At 36.6% G+C, this 20,441-nt stretch overlaps 1 protein-coding gene and 1 long non-coding RNA gene across 6 annotated transcripts in view; one reads left to right on the top strand and one right to left on the bottom strand.

Annotated features, from left to right (window-relative positions):
- Positions 1–6,607: 6,607 nt before the first annotated feature.
- On the bottom strand, positions 6,608–11,865 carry LOC148854146 (uncharacterized). Of its 4 annotated transcripts, XR_016094995.1 has the most exons (5): positions 11,781–11,865; positions 11,583–11,658; positions 10,891–11,341; positions 8,852–9,023; positions 8,124–8,695 (listed from the first exon to the last, which is right to left on the bottom strand). It is a non-coding gene; the product is annotated as an uncharacterized LOC148854146 (long non-coding RNA). The 4 variants fall into 4 exon arrangements; XR_016094997.1 differs by lacking the exons at positions 11,583–11,658; positions 11,781–11,865 and adding an exon at positions 6,608–6,909 and having other exon boundaries at positions 8,265–8,695; positions 10,891–11,361; XR_016094996.1 differs by lacking the exons at positions 11,583–11,658; positions 11,781–11,865 and adding an exon at positions 7,493–7,906 and having other exon boundaries at positions 8,265–8,695; positions 10,891–11,361.
- Positions 11,866–13,578: 1,713 nt separating this feature from the next.
- LOC148854147 (protein CLP1 homolog) overlaps positions 13,579–20,441 on the top strand; it is a 32,276-nt gene continuing 25,413 nt past the window's right edge. Inside the window, exons 1-6 of one of the 2 annotated variants that reach the window (XM_088941793.1) lie at positions 13,579–14,171; positions 17,252–17,320; positions 17,449–17,544; positions 18,110–18,351; positions 18,519–18,657; positions 18,767–18,823. In XM_088941793.1, the coding sequence (XP_088797919.1) occupies positions 13,944–14,171; positions 17,252–17,320; positions 17,449–17,544; positions 18,110–18,351; positions 18,519–18,657; positions 18,767–18,823 (831 nt within the window). In that variant the 5' untranslated portion in view covers positions 13,579–13,943. The remainder of the gene's footprint in view (positions 14,172–17,251; positions 17,321–17,448; positions 17,545–18,109; positions 18,352–18,518; positions 18,658–18,766; positions 18,824–20,441) is intronic. The other variant, XM_088941794.1, reaches the window with a different exon arrangement.

Here is a 20,441-nt window from a genome sequence, read left to right on the forward strand (position 1 = left end):
CAAAAACTAGTAATATTGGTTCGGCTTCAAAAAGCAACTCATGGTTTAATTAACCGAACCATTAACACCCTAGGTATCCGTGCAATGCTTAGTGGAATGAGCCATGCGATTCTGAAAGAAAAAATAAAAAACACTGGTTTTTAACCATGCGATGGTCGATAATACTAATTAAGGTTGTATTTGAACCATGCAAGAACAAAGAGTATTTTGTTTAAGAAGAAGATGGTTTCGAAGGGCTATATCCCTTCCCCCAACCCAGGTGCAGGTGGAATTTGACCCCAAGTCTCCTGGTAGGAGACCTTACCAACCCACTGATTACTGATTGGCACCTTGCAATCAAGAAGAAGATGATGATGGAGAAAAAAAAGAACGAAAGGAGGGAGAGAGAGAATTGCTAATAGACAAGCAAGGTCAAGCCACGTGTTATGGATGAGAACAAGATAAATTGACTTGTCCCAGAAAAAAAGGGGATTTGCTGATTCTAGAAGCCTGGGATTATTGATTTCACAACCACCACAAGGAAAACCAGGTGCACCATTTTAGCATTTTTTTTTCAGTTGTGCTTGGTTTGAACTTCGAACTTTGAATGAAAATATGAGAAAAACGGATGCAACATTTTTTATCGGTTGCTTCTTCACTAGGGGTGAATTCGAGCCAAGCCAAGTCAAATACTTGGCTATTCAAGCTCGGCTCACATTAATAGTGTTAGGCTCAAGTTTGACTGCAAGCCAAGCTTTTTCTAGAAAATAAAAATAATAAATATAAATATTTTTTTTTTTATTTTACATGCAAAATATTGAGAATTATAAAAAACATTTATTATTATACATAAAAATATTACTACATATAATAAAAAGTATATATATTATTTATTTATTAATTATTATATATAATAAAATTTATTTATTTATTATACTATGCCCGAGCCCGACTCAAAACTTGATTTAAACCAAGTCAAACCAAGCTTGAATAGCTAATAAGAAGCTCAACTCATGACCACCCATATTCTTCACATCAAAAGAACTTTCAAATTTTCAGTACACCCTACAAACTACCATAGCTTAAGTAGACTTTCCACATAACGGTGGGTTCTTCCTAGGGGCCATTTATACATTGCATATTCGACCCTATAAGTCATGTTTGATTTGATAGAAAATAAGAGAGAGAATTAGAAAGTTAAGAGATTTTATATCAAACAAAACAAACATTTATTTGGGTAGGCAAACAAAACAGCTTTCTTTAGTGTTTGGAATTAGACTTTGGAGTCAGGTTTTTATAACCTTGAGGGAGAAATAATTTGATTTTGCAAAGCGTTTGAGAAAAAAAAAAAACTATTTGTCAGTTTTTGTCTCTTATTTTAAGAATAAGAGCCCGTTTGGGAGGGGAGTGTTCAGCATTAATTGAGCTGGAAGCTATCAAATAGCTTATTGAAAAATTGATTTCTAAGCTCATGTATCGAATATTTTCGACTTTCCATGTTTTTCTCCAAAAATGGTTTCACGGCTCTGTATGATGCCTACCTTTCGATTCCAAAACAATGCATTAAAACCCTCCAAAAAGGCATTAAAAAAATTCTATTGGATTCCCCTCACCCTGAGCTTTTGGTAGCAAGAATAAATCGATGAGATAGAGAACACGGGAAACCACTGGTCTCATTTCTTTCCATAACTCATTAGATTATGCTAGGTTTTCAGTAAAGAATAAGGGACATAGCATTGGTTTTGCCTTCTTAGAACGCATTCTGTTCTTCCCATTTTTCCACTACCTTGAATCAAGGATCAAAGTATAGATACAGTATCAGACTTTGTAACAGAATGTATATATATATAAACCTGTTTCAAAACTTTCATTATTTCATGTAGTATGTTGGTCTATTAATACAAGCCAATACATTACGAAATTTTTATTCTTAAGCCCAGTTTGGAAGGAATACTAATACAAATTTATAGGGTGCAAAACCTTGTATTTTAAATTATTTTGTATAAGGGACATAGCATTGGTTTTGCCTTCTTAGAACGCATTCTGTTCTTCCCATTTTTCCACTACCTTGAATCAAGGATCAAAGTATAGATACAGTATCAGACTTTGTAACAGAATGTATATATATATAAACCTGTTTCAAAACTTTCATTATTTCATGTAGTATGTTGGTCTATTAATACAAGCCAATACATTACAAAATTTTTATTCTTAAGCCCAGTTTGGAAGGAATACTAATACAAATTTATAGGGTGCAAAACCTTGTATTTTAAATTATTTTGTATATATTTGTACAGTATATATTCATATTTGTATTTCTTCCAATTTGAGCCTTAAAAACAAAGAGATGACCGTTGGGTTCGCATGGAGCCTTAGATTGCATTTATTGATTGAACAAGGGTTCAATCAGAAAAAGACCTTGCATTTGTTTCTGTATCATACTTCTTTACCATGGAAGTGAAGCCACATCAATGTAAAGCAGAAGAAACCACCGTGACTAAGCTACAAAGTAAACTGGGGCATAAACCCTTCTCAAGGACCCTTGTGTGGGCTTCTAGTTACACCTGCAACCCAAAATGTTTCCATCGACCTATTTTCAAATGATACCTTTCTCCTTTACATTTTCACATAGGTTTGGCAAATTCTCCCATATTTCCCCCCTTTTCTCCCCTTATATTATTCGGTAGCAAATGCTATGAAACTCGTCGTTGGTAGGTAAAGAAAGTGTTTATTTACTAAATATTTGTATTTGATTAATTCATAAAACTAAAAAATAATAATAATGAATCTACTTATTGACACTTAAATGCTATTAGGCACAACTAACCATTGAATAATGAGGATGTGACAGCGTTTATTCAATAAACGCCCATGATTTCAAACACTTAGGACATCAATACTATCGCATAGAGGCTTCGTACCTTCGTCTTGTTGTGCAAGGAATAATATAAAAAATATATAATTGTTTTTTCAAAATAATTAACAGTACAAACAAACTAATAATTATTTAGAGAGAGGCTGATTCACACATTGCAGAATAGCCGGATACAGGAAAAAAAATGGCATGAAAATACAAGAAATGGCACCACCATGAAAATACAGAGATAGATACATAACCCAGGTCGTATCTAGCAGAGATGAAAATCAAATGGTCGATGATGCAACAACACTCATCTCGTGAAAACCTCTAGTACCTTGTAGCAAACAGGGCATTAACATTCATTAGCTTCTACCTAATGAGACTAGAAACAGAAAGCTAAGCAAAGCCAAGGACCATGTCAAGCCCCATCCATTGACCGTGCGATCTGAATTCTGGACTTCTTAAATATCACACCCAGAAAATTTCAGCATGGTGAACGACCGAGGCTCAACGTGGTCCTAGGAACCGGCTTTGCCATCCCATCCATCCTCATCTATTTAGACTACGTCCAGGTCCAGGGGTGAAGCAGGTTGACGAATTTTTGCGCTCTCACTAACTTTCTGAGAAGACTCCAAGGATTTGTTGTTCTTATCATTAACAAAACTACTATTATTATTTCTACTATCCCGATAGATGAAAAAGAAGTAGAAGCCAGCGGCGCTGCTCAACGTTGCTAAAGCAAAAATAAAAGTAGAAGCAACGGGGAAGAGCAACGGAGCAAATCGGATGGCAAGGCCGAAGTTAAGGACCGTGGAGAGGACCCAAATGGCTAATTTTAATCGATTCTTTCTGGGGGATTCCTCATGAAAGGGCAAGCGATCGAAGGCCTTGAGACAGTAGAACAGAGACATAAATCCAAAGTAAATAAAGAGAACAAACGCAACCATGGAATAATCACGGTGATTGCAGGCACGCATCACCGCTACGACGCAGTTAAACGTTAAAAAACCCAAAGAAAGAGCGGGTAATAAGTTGCCGTCTTGGGAATTAGAGCAGCTCTTATTATTATCAGAAGCAACAACAGTTTGCTGCTTCTGCTGATGGGTGCTGTTCATTTTGCAATCCATTAGTTTTCTAAAAAAACTAAACAAAAAATGGAAAACAATGAAAAAGCCCTCTTGATTATTTCTTTTTTTTTCCTGCAAAGACCAGAAAAGAAGAGATACAACCTTAAAACAAAAGAAAAACAGAGGGGAATGAAATCGAAAAAAAAAAATACAGAGAAACGAAGAGATGCAACCCAAAAACGAAAGAAAAACAGAGGGGAATGAAATCGAAAAAAGCAGAGCAACAGAAACCACGCAGGCTACATGGATTGCACTAGCCCAAACAGATGGTGCACTGATGCACGAAAACAATTCAAACGTCTCTATATAAAACTAGGGGCAGGGATAGCGGTTTGTCTTTCCGTTGAAGAAAAAACAGTGCGGTATGAACACACGCAGAAATTTCTTGGGGGATGATGGACCATTTATACAACGACAAATGCAATCATGTGGAGTGTTCTACCAATCGAAGGGAAACTTCTTGGAAAGTTACGTGTAGTTTGATAAATATCAAGTCTGAAAAGTTAAAAAATATTAAAAGTGTATTTAAATCTAAAAAGAGACATAAATGTTTTTCTATTTTCTGCTTGTTTGTGTTGGACCAAAATTTTAATATTTAAAATTTCCTGATTTTATTATTTTATTTTTAAAATAGACTATTTGGTAACTTATAATAAATAAAATTTTAATAATTAATAAAAACACAAATAAAAATTAATAAAAATAGCTACACATTAATAAAAACACAACTAAAAAATAATTAATAATTAATAAAAATAACTAATAATTAATGAAAACAACTGATCATTAATCATTAAAAAAACACAAATAAAAATTAATAAAAACAATTAATAATTCTCAACCCATGTCTGTGCTTGATAAGTTTCAAATAAATTCTAGAAAAGTTTTTACAAAATTTCTCAACCTTGTTTCATAAGCAAATAAATTCTATAACTGGGTATTTTAAGAAATAATCTCTAGAAATAAACTCTATATTTCATAAGCAAATAATTGGGTATTTTAAGACAAATATGTGTGTGTGTTTCATTGTCGTCAAAGTCACATAAACTGTGGCCATAGAGTTTGAAAGCATGACGAAAACAATAGGGTCACAGCAAAGATTGAAACCACGACATTGATGGAGCAATTTCTGAGGAGGAAGAGAGGCGTTAGTTTTACACCGATTGAAAAGGTCGATAGGTTTTTACATCGACTTCTTTGATGTAATTTCCACATCAATTCTCGATGTAAAAGTACATTTAAATGGTCATTTATATTGATAATCGTTCTTAGCTTACATTCAAACCAAACATGTACAAAATTGACCTAAAATGTAAAACAACACCGAACTGAGTTTTACACCACAAACAAACACAGACCAGCCCATAAATTGAAAAATGCCGATTCTAGATCACCCAAAAAAAATTAATTAAAATATTAGCAAACGCCACTTAATCTTCCTTATTGCCTAACTTCTAAGTGGAAAATTACGGAATACTTTTAATAAAGGACGGAAATCGAACATTAACACGTTTTTATAAGAATAATGTAATTATTTAAAGCAAGATTTTATTTTTTTTGGATTTTGCTTCATAACAAGACGAGGGCACATTCGGATTGGGGTTATCCGATTTCCCAACTCGATACAATATTTAATGGTTGTGTAAAATACATATTCGAAATTGATTCTTTATCAATTGATTCAATTTGATTAGTGGAAGTTTAGTGTGACAACTTCCGAGGACGGAGATATTCAAAATGTGCGGCTCTAAGCGTACTAAGTGCAAACTACAATCTGAAGGAGTGAGGAAGAAGATGACGAAAACGGTGGTGGTGAACGAATGAGACCTCTCTCTCTCTCTCTCTCTGAACTCAACCCGAGAGGTGAGACCGCATTTCGCCACTTGATAAATTCTATTCCTTTATCTCACAGTGAGTAACAAGAAAAAATGTTGGGGCGTAAATTCTAATGAATAATTTTTCAATCAATCAGTCGTTAATCTACTTGGCCCTTTTACTAATCCTAAATGCTTATAAAAGGGGTGCTTTTCAACGTGGTTTGTTTTTATTTCTGTGAGTTCCAACAAGAATCAAAACCATCTCCTTTGAAAATATATTGATTCTTAAAACAAAAAATTTTTTGCTTCCAAAATTGAAACCAAAGACTGGTTCTTGAATTTTTGTCTTGAAAACATGTTTTCATCTGTTGGTCTGTTATGATGTTTTTACAAATCGAACGATATTTGTACTCCAATTCATCAAAAAATTGTTCTTCCAATAAGTCAAACAAAATCCTTATCTAGTGTAGCCTTTTTCTGTATTTCAAACCAAAAATGAGTGAGGAGAAAAAGGAACGATAACACCTGCACCCCTATTTTATGATTAGTAGCAAAGCCTACCACTAGTGACAGCCTAAGCACTTGATATAACTGCGATCCAGACCTACATCTTGATTTTGCTTGGCAAATAATACTTTGCCAAGCTTCTACATTATGTATATTTGCTAATCTGTCAAATAACAAGAACTGAATGAAATAGCAGACCATTAAAAATAGAAAAAGGGAAAAAAAAATTGGAGCCAAATTTGGGATATGGTCATACATCCAGCTGAGAACGCAAGCAGTTTGAAGGATTAGATGGGTGAAGGTGGTGAATCAGCAAACAATCACAATTATATTTTTCTATTTTATTTATTTATTTTGATAAACTGGGAAGACTTACAAATCACGAGGGGAGAACCTTCCCCAAGCATAATTGAAAAAGAATTACAATTATGCTTTCTGTAACACGGACTCTAATAGATGATAATGAAACCGATGATGAAAGAGAACCATGGATTATCTGCTTAGGAGTTGATTGAAAAACTGGTTTTTCAGACAAGAATTTCCTTTTTTAGGTTCCAGTTATTACAAGACAAGGGCAAGACAACCAGGTCACCAAGGGAGTTTGAAAGTTTCAAAACAACTGCATATTGTATGACTTGTATCAGTTGCAAGATGAACCACCACAAAGGAAAATGTCCTAAAATAGTTGCCATATATCAAGGTTGGAAATTTTTGCTAAGTATATCAAGGTTTTTGATACACTTAATTGCTGCTGTGAGTCAGATCTGTGTGTAAAGGAAAAATGTGCAATCGCAGGTGACAAGGCATCACAGCCCATATACAACCAAACAACACGTCAACACCCACTCCACACCAACACAAATCAAACAGAAATTCACACCAACAGAAAGCGCTCAATAACAAAAAAAAAAAAAAAAAAAGGAACAGTCAAGATCCCTAATTCCCAAACCCTACCATCACACAAACCCCAACAAAATAAACACTTATTCATAACCAAAAGCCAAAAATCAACACTTAATTAAAGACCCAACATCCCTGAAACTTTTTCAAAAGAGAAACTACACCCCACCCACCATTTCTTTTTAACAAGATATTCAACAGATCCTATGGAAATATCTCCTAACCACCCAACAACTCCAATGGACTCCCACCCATCTCCTTAACTATGTTACCCAGATACAGCAAGGACACGGCTGGAATAGTGTCGAATACAGAATTTACACTAAACAATTATGGAACCCTTGTACAGATATACAAGTATTATAGTTCTGTAAACAAACTCTCTCCCCCCTACTTGATGGATTCTGATTTATATGTAATATTTTTTTTCATTCTCTCATTTTTTTCTAATTCCAACTTTCTTGCATTTTCTCAACTCCTAGAAAGAAAAGTTCCAAATTCTTTCCCAAATCCCAACTCAACTTCTTTATCAACCACAATACTGATATGCACTCTTATCTCTCTTGTGTACTTTATCAGTCATTAATGAATCAATTCCAGTCTCCTCCACAACCTCCCTAACCAAATTATACTCATCTTTAATACAATCCTTACTAACATTAAATGAAAATAAGGACAACATAGAGCCTTGGACCTTCTTCTTCTTGGTGGGGATTCTAAATTCAAAAAATAAAATAAATGCAATAACAAGGAGCTCTTGTTAGAAAGTAAAAATGTAGGAGAATAGCATGAACTAAAGAAGCAACTAAAAATAAGGATGCCCAGAGTAGGGAGATGTAGGTTGGTAACGTAGTATCAAAAAAGGATTTTTTCAAAAACAAAAGGCTACAAAACTACCAGGAAGAAACAAAGAAAATAAAGAAAAAACAATCAAAGAAAATATAAAAGCACTTTCTAATTAACAGTAATGAAAGAAAATAGGTCTAATGCACATAGTGCAAAACTTTTATGTCAGGTATATGATAACAAAATGAAATTAATTTGGAGACAAATGATGAGAATGTTAATGCTTACCTCCATGGGTCCAAAAAAAGGTGCTGCCATGAAATATCACATTTCAAACTGCACACAGACATTGTGCTGCAAAACCTAGCATTATCCGCCCTGGTGATTTATATGCTATGACAACATAAAATGCCTCTAATGGGATCATCTGAGTTATCATCTGGGCCATGAGAATAAAAATAATCCCACGCATCAACTTGCTAGAATGTACTCTTGCACTTTCTGGAGAGATTCTTCAACGCACATCCAACATATTTGAGCATGGTGGTCTCTATTGTTTTTTGATCAATAGATGGTCTCTATTGTTGGGTCTGGCTTAATAATGATTGACACCAAGGAAATCTCTGATATGTTTAGTGTTTCAATGTCTCCATCAGAAGAAGGTACATGTAATTCCAGTTATCTGAAACTTGAAACATTTAGATCTTGAGCCATTTTTCCTATAAATAAAAAAGTACAAATTCTTGTAGTTAGCAGTTTAGCACAATTCATGAAAAAAGAATTGCAAATTGATATTAAACTCTTAAATCTGCATTTTCCGTTTTCAGTAAGAAAGCTTCTTCCTGAATAGAACATTTTCTGCGACAAAATAATACCTTCAAGTTTCTGTACCTCTTCTAAGGTCAACTGCTAATATAAACATCAGGAAGCAGATGTGTAAAGATCCCATGCAACACATCATAGAACGCTCAAACTGAGAAAACACCATAGTAGATAAAGTTTTTCTCCAATCCTCATAACCCTTCCTTCACCAATCCAAGAGACTGCCTGCAGGGAAAGGTGGAAAGATTATATATAAGTAGAACCAATGAACAACATTCACAAATCAACTTGTTGTTAATGCAAATAACTGACTGACAGATTGTTCTAAATCATAAGAACCAATAAGACAACTTCTCCACCACCCTGAGGTGGAAATCTACAATTCTCAATTTTCACTTCCAATCCATTCAAAGGAAACCTACAGCGCTTATGTACATGTGACGTAGTTGATTGGAAAGTATCCACAGAGAAATCATTTGTAATTCTTGTAAGCAAAACCATGAACTTTTCTTTAAACTAATCTTTTTGAAGAGATTAACAGGCAATGACGCAACGACAAAATGCGGCATAATAATTCCATATAACGGAGGTCTGGGTTTTTGTAGGATGAATTCATGAATAAGTACCTCTTTGGGAAACACATTTGGAGGCTTCTTAAATGACCCAGAAGCACTGTGGGTTAGGGTCGTTAAATCAAAACATCTAAAGAATCATTCTTTATTTTACTTAAAATTTTCAAGTAGCGCCTCCTTGTGGTGGAAACAAGTGGTGAGTATTGCTAGGGAATTAAAAGCCGATTTCATTTAGCAACCATAAAAGGGGGAGTCGGGTATTAATTGGGAAGGATCCTTGGTTTCCCTTAATAAATGGCGGTATACCATCATTTAGAGAAGGAGTTCATCAAGAGCAATCTGATCTGAGAGCTTCCAACCTATTAAACTCTGCAGGTACGTGGAATAATGTTATGCTGCATTCCCCTTTTGATGAGAAAGTAGCTGATAGAATAAAGCAGGTGATGTTCAACAGGATGTTGGATAGGGATCAACTGCTCTGGAGGAGATCTAGTTCTTTTGTATACTCAGTCAAGTCTGCTTATATGACCTTCCTCAGGTCTTTTCCAAGAACCTCAACCCAAATAATAAGGTGGCAAGCTATCTGGAAAGCCAGAATTCCACACACATTTCAAATTTTCATCTATAAGGTTTACTGGGATGGAATTCCTATAAAAGAAAAAAAAACCCAAGTTTTTTAAAAGGAGATATAATTTCTAGACTCTGCAATTCAGGACTTAAAACATTACTTCATTTATTTTACCACTATTCCTTTTCCTGAGCTATTTGGATGCAACTTCATGTTGGTCTAAATCCATATAGAATTGAAAATAAAATGATCAATGTCATATTAGAGGACTGGCAGGAGAATTCATTAGCCCACGCTGACAAATCCGTCTGCTTGGATCTTCTCAGCAAAGCTATAACTGCTGTCAGGTTAATACTGGGGTGCTCGCAACAGGAAGTTGCATGACAATGTAAAAGCAGACCCAAGGAAGCTTGTCTTTTTTTTTTTATCGACAGTTACCTCTTGACATATGCTTCTCAAAATGGGAAAAAAAAAACAATTTTCCGTGCAGAATGCCCCACGAATCTACAAAAGGTTGGTTTCAGTTTTTATATTGATGGTTCCTTTATGGCTCAACTGAACAGAGCAGCTACAGGTTTTGTTCTTATAGACAAACATGGCGGAGTGATAGCAGCAATAGGTCAACTTTGCAAAGCTCTTGGACAGGCTGAAGCTGTGTGGGAGGCTCTTATTTTGGGTCTGGAAGAGAATTAAAAAGGAAGATATAAGATAGTTTTTTGTGATGCAGAAAGACTACCTCGGCTAATTGAGATAGCTCATGGTCTAGCTTATAAGAAAAGAAAGGAATGCAGAACCTTCAACTTCAGTTATTAGGCTCAGGCTTGGATGTAAACAAAGAAACATCCGTACGAAACGAGTGCTGATTGGGAAGAAATTTGTGAGAAGAAACAAATGCATGCCAAACAAAAACCAAGTTGAAATATCAATAACAGAAATATAGAATAACTCGAACCTTTGAGCCTAATCGAAGAGGCTTCTTTCCGAACAATCCAAGCACTGTTAACGGCTACAATAAATACCCGGAACTCTAAGAAAAAGTTCTCCCTGTCCAGAATGCTTATCGGTTCCGCTGATCTCTACAACACCTTCATCGCTGATCTTCTCGATCAACCGAAGGAATGAGATCCCGTAAGAACGCATGCCATGCCGTATTGCCGTGTATCGTCGGGTCGAATGTCATCGACGATGACCGGGATGCATAATAGAGAGAGAAGGTGCCTAATCGCCGGCTCTTCTTTAGCCGCATATACGACGCTTTCACCATCTCCCTCTCTGAGTCGATTCCCGGGATCTTATGTGTTCGACTTCCTAGTTTTCCGCGGTTATCCCTCGTTGATATCCGAAGTAAAGCAGCTGAATGGTGAAAATTGAAAAAAGAAAAAGGGAAATTTTCTGATCGGTACCTGTAATTTGGGGTTGTGTCGAGTCAGTCACTTAATTTTAAAACGTGTCGTTTATAATACCCTTAATTCTCAAATTATGTCTAATATATCATTGTCTTAGTTGGCCATCATTCAACAGTGTCAATATTAAGTGTATATTAAATAATTTCAAAATAATAAAATTATTTTTATAATATTTTTTAACCATTTTATTCATTTTGTCTGAAAAGGAAAGGAGAATAAGGGTAATGAAACAGAACACCATCTAAGTGCGGGAACTGAAGAACATTAACGAACTTAATGATTCTTCGCCACAATCACCACGTCTGAGTGTTCCTCTGCCTCGAAACATTGTTCTTAGAATTAGATAAAGAAAGAAATAAGATAAACTAAAGATTAATGGAACCAAAGAAAATAAATGAAGTAAACCCACAAAGATAAACCATCAAACTAAGCGTACCCGCTGAAGAGGAACTAAACGCACCAATTGAATAAGCCATGAAAACTAAATGCACCAATTGAAGAACCCAAAACTCCTTCCGACAATAGAGTCAATCCTATAAAATTCCCTAAAATCTAAAATAGTATTTCTTAGAATCAAATAAGAAAATAACGAAAATAAAATATAATTGAGGGCATTCAATTTTCAAACGCCATGGTGTTAAACGCAAAAGGGTGTTACTTTGGGTTATTTCAGATTAATTTCCAACCCAAGGTTTCAAACGCGGATGGATATTAATTCCAATGCTGGTTAACAGTGAGATAGGGTTAAGGTTGTTCTGCAAAAAAAGGAATTAGGGGAAAGTTGGGGTTTCGATCGCCAAAGTTCCGGTGCCAATTAACGACAAGTTATGATTTGGGCTGTTATGCAAAGAAGGATTTGGGAGTCCATTGTTCTGCCGGATGAGAGAGGAGAGGGGCTAAGAGCAGGAAAAAAGTGATAAACACAAATAGAAATAAGAATCCAGTTGCAACCTATGGATCTAGGACTTTCCGATGAGGAGAGCAAGGGAGGGAGATAGAAAGTTTTTTCCGGAAAAGAGAGAGGGGGTAGGGGGTAGGGGGTGGGGAGGCAGGAAGAGAAACTAGACTGAGAAGGGGGTAGAGGAGGTTTCCTGTTGCAAGATGGTATATCACGTGCATAAACAATGAATATTCTCACATGCATACTTTACGATTCACTCGTGGGGATGTCGTTTACTAAAAGCTGGTGCTGCCATGAATCACCATTTTCTAATAATATATATATCTATATAATATTATTTTTAATTTCAAAATTAATAAACGTTAATGACAAGAAGATTTTAAACAGTTGTCAAAAGATTTACGGGTATTTTAAAACAACAGTAGTTAGTTGATTAACTACACCTATAAGGGTGAAAAAGTACGGATTTGCCCAGATTTACATTGCAAGCGCTATAAACATTAAAATGGACTCATACCCACACTTTATCCATCCACGCCTGTCCGTGAATTAACCCGACCGTACATTAAACTTTGCATCAATTGTGACACTAGGGGTATTGGTCATTCTCTCGCCAAAATACAAGAAATATAAATGGGAGGGAGATGCAAAAATGTCTTGGATGAAGGGTTTATTTTTTGTAGTACCCTGTTGTTCGAACTACTTTCAGGAGGTGGTTGATGATTTAGAGGCCGAAGTATAAGGTTTTTGCTGGATGAGAACTTGGATGCCGAGTTAGGGGTAGATTGTGTGTCAAGTTAAGTTGATTGTTGAACTGAGCAACTTTTTAGATAAACCTACAAGGAATCAATGTTAGAGAACCCCCGGGTGATTAATCCGGTGACATTGCTCCAATTATTAAGTTAGTATTCTCGTAGTAGATCGCAAGCTAAAAAATCATAGCGTATGAGAACTATAATGTGCTTACTCGCCTCCTCCTATATCATTGGGGTTGGTACTTTTTATATAGGCATTGTTTGGTTTGGAGATATTCGAAAGTAACCGCCATGCATGTTGACCATCCCTCGGAACATTTGATACGTGGGTCAACTTTTGAGAAACCTAGGAGTGTTAGGATATGCATTCCAAACTTGTCGGTGATCACATATCACAATTTAAGTTATGGTCAAGGTCACTATGTTAACGTAAAAGCAAGTCACCAAGCTGGCGGTGAAGATAGGTCGCCAAGTCGGCGGTAAAGGCAGATCGTAGGTCAGAGTAAACACGATCCTCAATTTGAGACTCCAACTCATCACTTACGTGATATCTAATTATCATCTAACTATTTTGAAATATCATGTGTGAGAATGTCGAGGGCCAAATCCGCCTCATCACTATTCGTGGCGGAAATGCTCGCTCCTCCGTTGCGCGGATCTCCAATTCCAAATACACGGCGATTGTGCACGGTGGGCAGGGATCTGTGAAGAGGTTGTGGGTAGGAGATCACGACTCTTTGTTATTGCAATCCAACCGTGTTTGGCTCTTCGCCTCTTCCTTCCCGCTTTTCCTTCCTTCGTAAAGTCTCCTCTCTTTCCACTGGGTTTGCTACCCTCTAACAGTACACATCTAGGCCTCTAACAATACTTGTAAAAGAGGAAAAGTTGATTGAATTTGGCACTATAACTACATACAAGCAAGAGATTGAGGGAACTTGGAAGGATGGCATACTCAGGTATGGCCGGTGCACCAGGACTAGTAGGGATATCGACGCCGGCAACGTCAACAACAACCAGGCAGGTGAAGCTGGACAAAGAGAGCGAACTTAGGATCGAAGTCGGTATGGAAATTCCTCTCCGCCTCCGCCTCCTCACTGGCACTGCTGAAATTTTTGGCACTGAACTTCCTCCTGAAATTTGGCTCTCTTTCCCTCCAAGACACAAGTTCGCGGTAAGTAATCCCAGATCATGTTTTCTTGCTGTCCCATTGTCTCTCATGAAAGCAACCGGTAATCAGCGATGTCATTTGGTGACTGAATATGCTTTAATTTTATGAAAAGAAAGTGTTATAATCCGCATTTTCATAAATCCCTTTCAAGATATTGCAAATAATGTCAATACAGTCCTCGATAGCTGACTATGGTTCAGAATGGAAAGTGCTGAATTGTGTTTGTTGCTCAGAAAGATGAGAATGTGGGAAGCCTCGCTGAACATATGCACTCTCGCTTTCTCACTCTCTGCTTTTAACCCTGACGATTTAACTTTAAGGATTGTTATACTTACAGATCACTCTTCTAGTACTGGGAGACAACTGTTTCCGTTAACTTACCTTTTCTTTTAATCTTCATTTTCTCAACATTGAATATGGAGCGGGTTTAAACCAAAAACTCTTCTTTTTTTTTTTTTTTGGTTTAAACCAAAAACTAGGGTTACGTTCTTGTCGATAATATTAAAGCTATTCTTTTGTTGGAATTTTTTAATGCACACTATATATTATCCATGGCTAACTTTACATTCGAAAAGGGCGTTTCTGATTTTGCCTTTCATATACAAATTCATAGATGACATTTTAGGCGAATAAGCGAATGTAAAAATAACATCTTAGCTGCATGAGGTACGATCCTAGAGGAATTTTTTGAATCACAATTAAATCTTTAGGTTAAACTTTATTATGGCGAGAAAAAGAAAAGAGGAAGAATGACAAAAAATAGGCGATCGTTTTCGTATTCAACGTAGAAGTTTTTATTTTATTATTATTATTTTTTTTTTTTTATTTTTTTTTTATCGGTTCAATATAGAAGGACTTTATATTATCCAACTCTTCAATCATGCTCGTTTTGCTAGGTAGCTAGTGTTGTTTTGTTAAAATGCCCCACCCCGGGTAAAGAGTTTTCTTTTTATTGTTTTGAGGGCAAAGAATATCTATACTACTATTGCAAGCAATAACCCTTATAATTAGCTTTCTTTACCCTACCGTCCATGTTTTAAACCTCCTCAACAGGATTCTCATTAATCCAAAATGTTTCTTATAAAAGATGTTTTCCAATAGAGTTATCAGTTATGTAATATAGCTTTACAGTTTCATTCATTTCACCACAAACATCCTTATTTTCCTGAGGCTACAGTCTAATGCCTCCCTCATGCCCCCCAAAGCCGCTTCAATCTCATTTAAGAGTATTGAGCTAGGGGTCAACACCTATGGTAATCAGTGTTTTCAATCCATTGTTGACCTGGCTGGTTGGACTGACGATTCAGGTCAACATTTAACCTGCAAAGTTACAACATATTGACCCTGATGGTTGAACCGTTGACCCATCTGACCCATTAGCGGGTTACTGTTTTTATGCATTATTTTTTTTTGAATTTCTTTTTTATATTGATGGCATCACGAGTTGATCTGTTGATGGTTGAATTGCTGGCTATTGACCGGAGAAAAAATGGTTCAACCTCCAGGTTAGGTTTTAAAGCACTGTTGGCAATATTAGTGATGCCTTTCTATTAAGGCTGTTCATAAGAAGGCCCAACCCGACCAACCCAGACCGACCCAACCCAAGTCGGCCGGGTTTTCATTAGCATCGATCGGTTTCGGGTTGTACAAATTCATAAACCGATGGTTCAGGTTGGTTCCGGTTTTCTTGTGTGAAAACCGAAGCCGACCCGACCCGACCCGCCTTAGTTCCTACTTAACTAAGTTGCCTCTATCATAATTCCTAATTACAACCTAACCTAGTCTTCTAGTTCCTACTTGGATAGGCAATGGAGTTGTCTTTCTATGGTTCTCACTTTGACTTCTTCCCACTTGGATAGGCAATCCAAACTTGCACCACACAGGCACATGGGCCATGGGGGGCATGGATGAACTTAGAGCTGAAACCGACCCAACCCGACCCAACCCGATTCAAACCGACCAGGTCGGTTTGTCTTAGACTGGGTCGGTTTCGGTTTCCATCTCAGGTAACCCGACCAGGTCGGTTCAGTTGGAAAAATCCCAGTAAACTGACCCAACCCGACCCATGAACAGCCCTACTTTCTATATAGTCTATGGTCCCCAGGAATTCTCCACAACTGTAACCTACTTGTCAGAAAACCATCTTGGTTACATGGACATGGACTGAGTTGGAAGCATGGAATCTACCCGCATCCAAGAGTTTGACTTGGCAAGATGAGAAATAATAGATTCATGGACATGTATATGGAAAAGTATATACTATTAAAGAGTTCATATATATATATATATAATTCTAGCAAAGTATACCTGCAAAACTGGTCTTAAATGTTGCCTTTGTTACCAAGTAATGTTTTGTATGAAAATGGCTTTTATCTTGTACATTTGCTGTTCATTATGTCAAATAACCTAGGTGATAAAAAGAAAATGTTATATAGAAGTGTTCTCAAGAATATGTGGAGTATTGAACTCTGATGTGTGTCTGAGATGGACACATCATCCATTTAGGAGAGTCTGTGCAACACTGCTTCATCAATATCAGTCTGCATGCATGGACCAACTAAATTGAATGTCCCATTTCTCAGATCATTTGGGCTGGGTGAATAATTTTGGATTACTAATTTTCCCTGGTTAATGGTTATAGATGTCCACTTATTCAGTTTATTGATTTGGCTGATTCTTGAGTACCTCTTCTTTTCCTTTTATTTTTTCCCTGATCTGCAGATGGTAAATAAATGTACAGTTATCCATATTCCCAAGTTCTTCTTTTCTTTTTCCCTGCACCAAAGTGTTGTTTGTCCAATATGTGTTCCTACATCATAACTTTTTAAGAGGTTTCTTTTTCTGCATCTTCAACTTGCAGGCTCATTCTGGGCTCATTGAACTATTGAAGTCTTCTGAACACACTGTCCAACTAAGTTGATCTTAGCTTCCTTTTGTTGTGGTGCTAGAAAATTTGGTTAACTGTACTTTGTACAATAACCAGTTACAAAGCAATGCTTTAGGCGCTGAACCTTCATTATGAGTTTGATATTATATCTTACTTCTTGTTGATGTGAGTTTAACCTTCAAATATCTTGTACCAGGTTTTTACTTGGTATGGTGCCACAATCGAAATGGACGGGATTACTGAAACTGATTACACTGCAGATGAGGTATGTTCTAAATGTTCTTAAGTCTTCTAGGAATTGGTGTTAGGCTTTTGCTTCAAAACTGGTAAGTTATCAAGTGAAAAAGGGTTGTTTTTTTATGATGAATAATTTTCCAATAATCTTTGATTTAGACACCTATGGTGAGCTATGTAAATGTTCATGCTGTACTGGAGGGGAGAAGAAATCGTGCTAAAGCATCTTCATCCACCGATCCTGATTCTTCTCAGGTATCATTGTATGTTTGTCTTTAATAATTCTGCTATCAAGTTTTTCTATCACCATACAGATTACCAACCACTGAAGGTGTTGTGGAAAACAACGGAGACGCTTTGATCATTATGGTTGGTATATTTTTTTGGGACTATCAATTCATGCTTCAAAGCTGATTCTTTGGAGTGACCACATGTTAATTTTTGGGCCTTATCCTAGCATTTGCAGCCTATGATTTTTGTTTTTTTTTTTTCCATTTTTTTTGGAGGGGGGAGTATGAGATATAAAATTCCCATAAAAGAGGACTTTTTGCCATGTGATGGAAGGCTATAGGGGGTTGAGCCACATTTAGGGAGGGTGATGCTGCACAGAACCCTTCTGAGATGCTACCTTATCTGCCCTGATTAAGTTTCTAATAATCCAATCTCTTTTCTTCAGAATGAGCAAATCTGTTCCTGCATTGTGTTTCGACATATATACACACACACACACACACACACACATATATATATATATATAAGCTATGTTTGCTTGTGTTTTTGGTTTTTGTGTCTCAAACTTGTAATGCTTTTAGTGATACAGGGCCCCAGGGTGATAGTTGTAGGACCTACAGATTCTGGAAAGAGTACATTGTCAAAGATGCTTCTTAGCTGGGCAGCTAAGCAGGGATGGAAACCTACTTTTGTGGATTTAGATATTGGTCAGGGATCTATAACCATTCCTGGTTGTATTGCTGCAACTCCAATTGAAATGCCAATAGATCCAGTAGAAGGAATTCCTCTTGAAATGCCCCTTGTTTACTTTTTTGGGCACACAACACCCAGGTAACACTTATGCATACTAATTTAGGAAAAAAAATTCTTGACCAATCACTGCAGTTATAGATTAGCTACTCTATTTGGTTTTTTGCATGCTTAATCACTATTTTCTGCAACCTGAAATGTATAGTGTTTTATCCAATTCTGAACTGTTTGAAAGTGTTACTTCACAGTTTAAATGTAGATTTGTACAAAGTGCTTGTCAAGGAGCTTTCTCAGATCATAGAGAGACAATTTGCTGGCAATTCTGAATCTCGAGCTGCAGGCATGGTGATAAATACCATGGGATGGATAGAAGGTGTTGGTTATGAGGTATTTGTTCTTTTATCAATGCCATGTGATAAATGTCAGACATTTAGTTTGTCAATACCATGTTTCAGATGTTTTAATGTTCTTTTCTGCATTTGTGTTTTGATTACAGTTGCTTCTTCATGCGATTGATACATTAAATGCCAATGTAGTTTTGGTTTTGGGTCAGGTAATTCATTTTACAGTAATTTTTGTAAATCATTCAAATGCCAAGGCACCACTCCCATTGAAATTATCTTTGATTTCATCGGTTAAAGTTGATGGGGTTCTATGCTTGAGTCTTATAGTCCACGAGTCCATGTAGAATTTGAATGTATATCATGCATGTGATGGTCCATAACTCATACCTAGTATTTGATGCACCTCCTTGTAGTTTTCCTGCTCCTGGGTCAAAATCAACAAAGATGAATCAACAGTGGTACCTCATCACTATAATTTTCTGATTAGCCCTTTTCAGATGCTTCAATATAATAATTAACAAATGGATAAAAAAACCGGGTTGATCTCTGGGTTGGTTTTGAAGCATTGGTTCTACCTGAGGTGGAAACAATTTTTTTATTGGTTTGAATGATTGGTTAACAATGACTTGGAATCAGAGAAAGTGTCAATTTAAGCAAGTTGGTTGGTTTGTCAAAGATTGGCACCCTAGCAATAAGGCTGTCAGCAAGCTGAGTTTTTTCTCAGGTGTCCTTGATCTTGGTTCAGGCTTATGGCAATCCTAAGGTGTTCAGGCTTGTACTAAATTCTGTCATGCTCTTTAAAATGTGGTTTATGTAGGCAGTAGAAATCTGCAGAAATTAAAATCTGTAGAAAAAGATGAAGAAAAGAAGAGATATTGTGAGAAGAGAGAAGAATAGAGAAAAGAATGAGAGAGCAATCAAATCTGGCCGCCCTCTCCCATTGGTATTTATACTTTAAGTAAAAAATAAGTACAATGACTAATATGCCCTTATAGGGTGGATAACACATAAAACTGCATAAAAAACTTGAAAACATCACTCCAAAGGGTCCTAACAAGAGTGTTGTGGTCCCCACTTCCTATCTAAACAAATAATAAACAAAAACAATTACCAAATCTACACAAAATCCTCAACACTCCCCTCAAGTTGGGAGTAAATGTCACACATTCCCAACTTGCAAAGGTCGTGCTGAACTTGATTGTGGGCAATATTGACTGCAGCTTGGTTGTCACAATATAACGCCATGGGCTCCTTTGCATCTATCCCAATCTCACTCAGCAAGGATCCAACCCAAAGTAATTCTGAAACACCATGGGCTATAGATCTATATTTGGCCTTTGCACTTGACCTAGCCATCGCTGATTGCTTTTCATTCTTCTATGAAACTAGATTTCCTCCTACAAAGGTGCATATCCCTCATGTGAATCTCCTGTCATCTAGACAATCTGCTTAATTTGCATTTTTATAGGACTCCAATTTCAAATTCTCATGATCTGAGAATAGAATTCCTCTGCCCGGATGCTTCTTCAAGTATGCAAGTATTCAATGGCTTCCCATTGCTGAACCCGAGGAGCATGCATATATTGACCAACAACACTAACAACATAGTAAATGTTTGAGCGTGTTATACATAAATATAGTAGCTGGCCTACCATCCTTTGATATCTCCCAACATCCTTAACCAATTCACCATCCAAAGCACTAATCTCGTGGTTCAGGTCAATAGGAGTATCGGTTAGTTTCACTCCTAGCTTCCCAGTTTCTTGCAATAGGTCCACTACATACTTCCTCTGAGAGATGAATATTCCATGCTTGGATTTTGCAACT

The sequence above is a fragment of the Nelumbo lutea genome, chromosome 4, assembly GCF_056320005.1.
Source record: "Nelumbo lutea isolate HS-2025 chromosome 4, American lotus-T2T, whole genome shotgun sequence".
NCBI lineage: Eukaryota > Viridiplantae > Streptophyta > Magnoliopsida > Proteales > Nelumbonaceae > Nelumbo > Nelumbo lutea.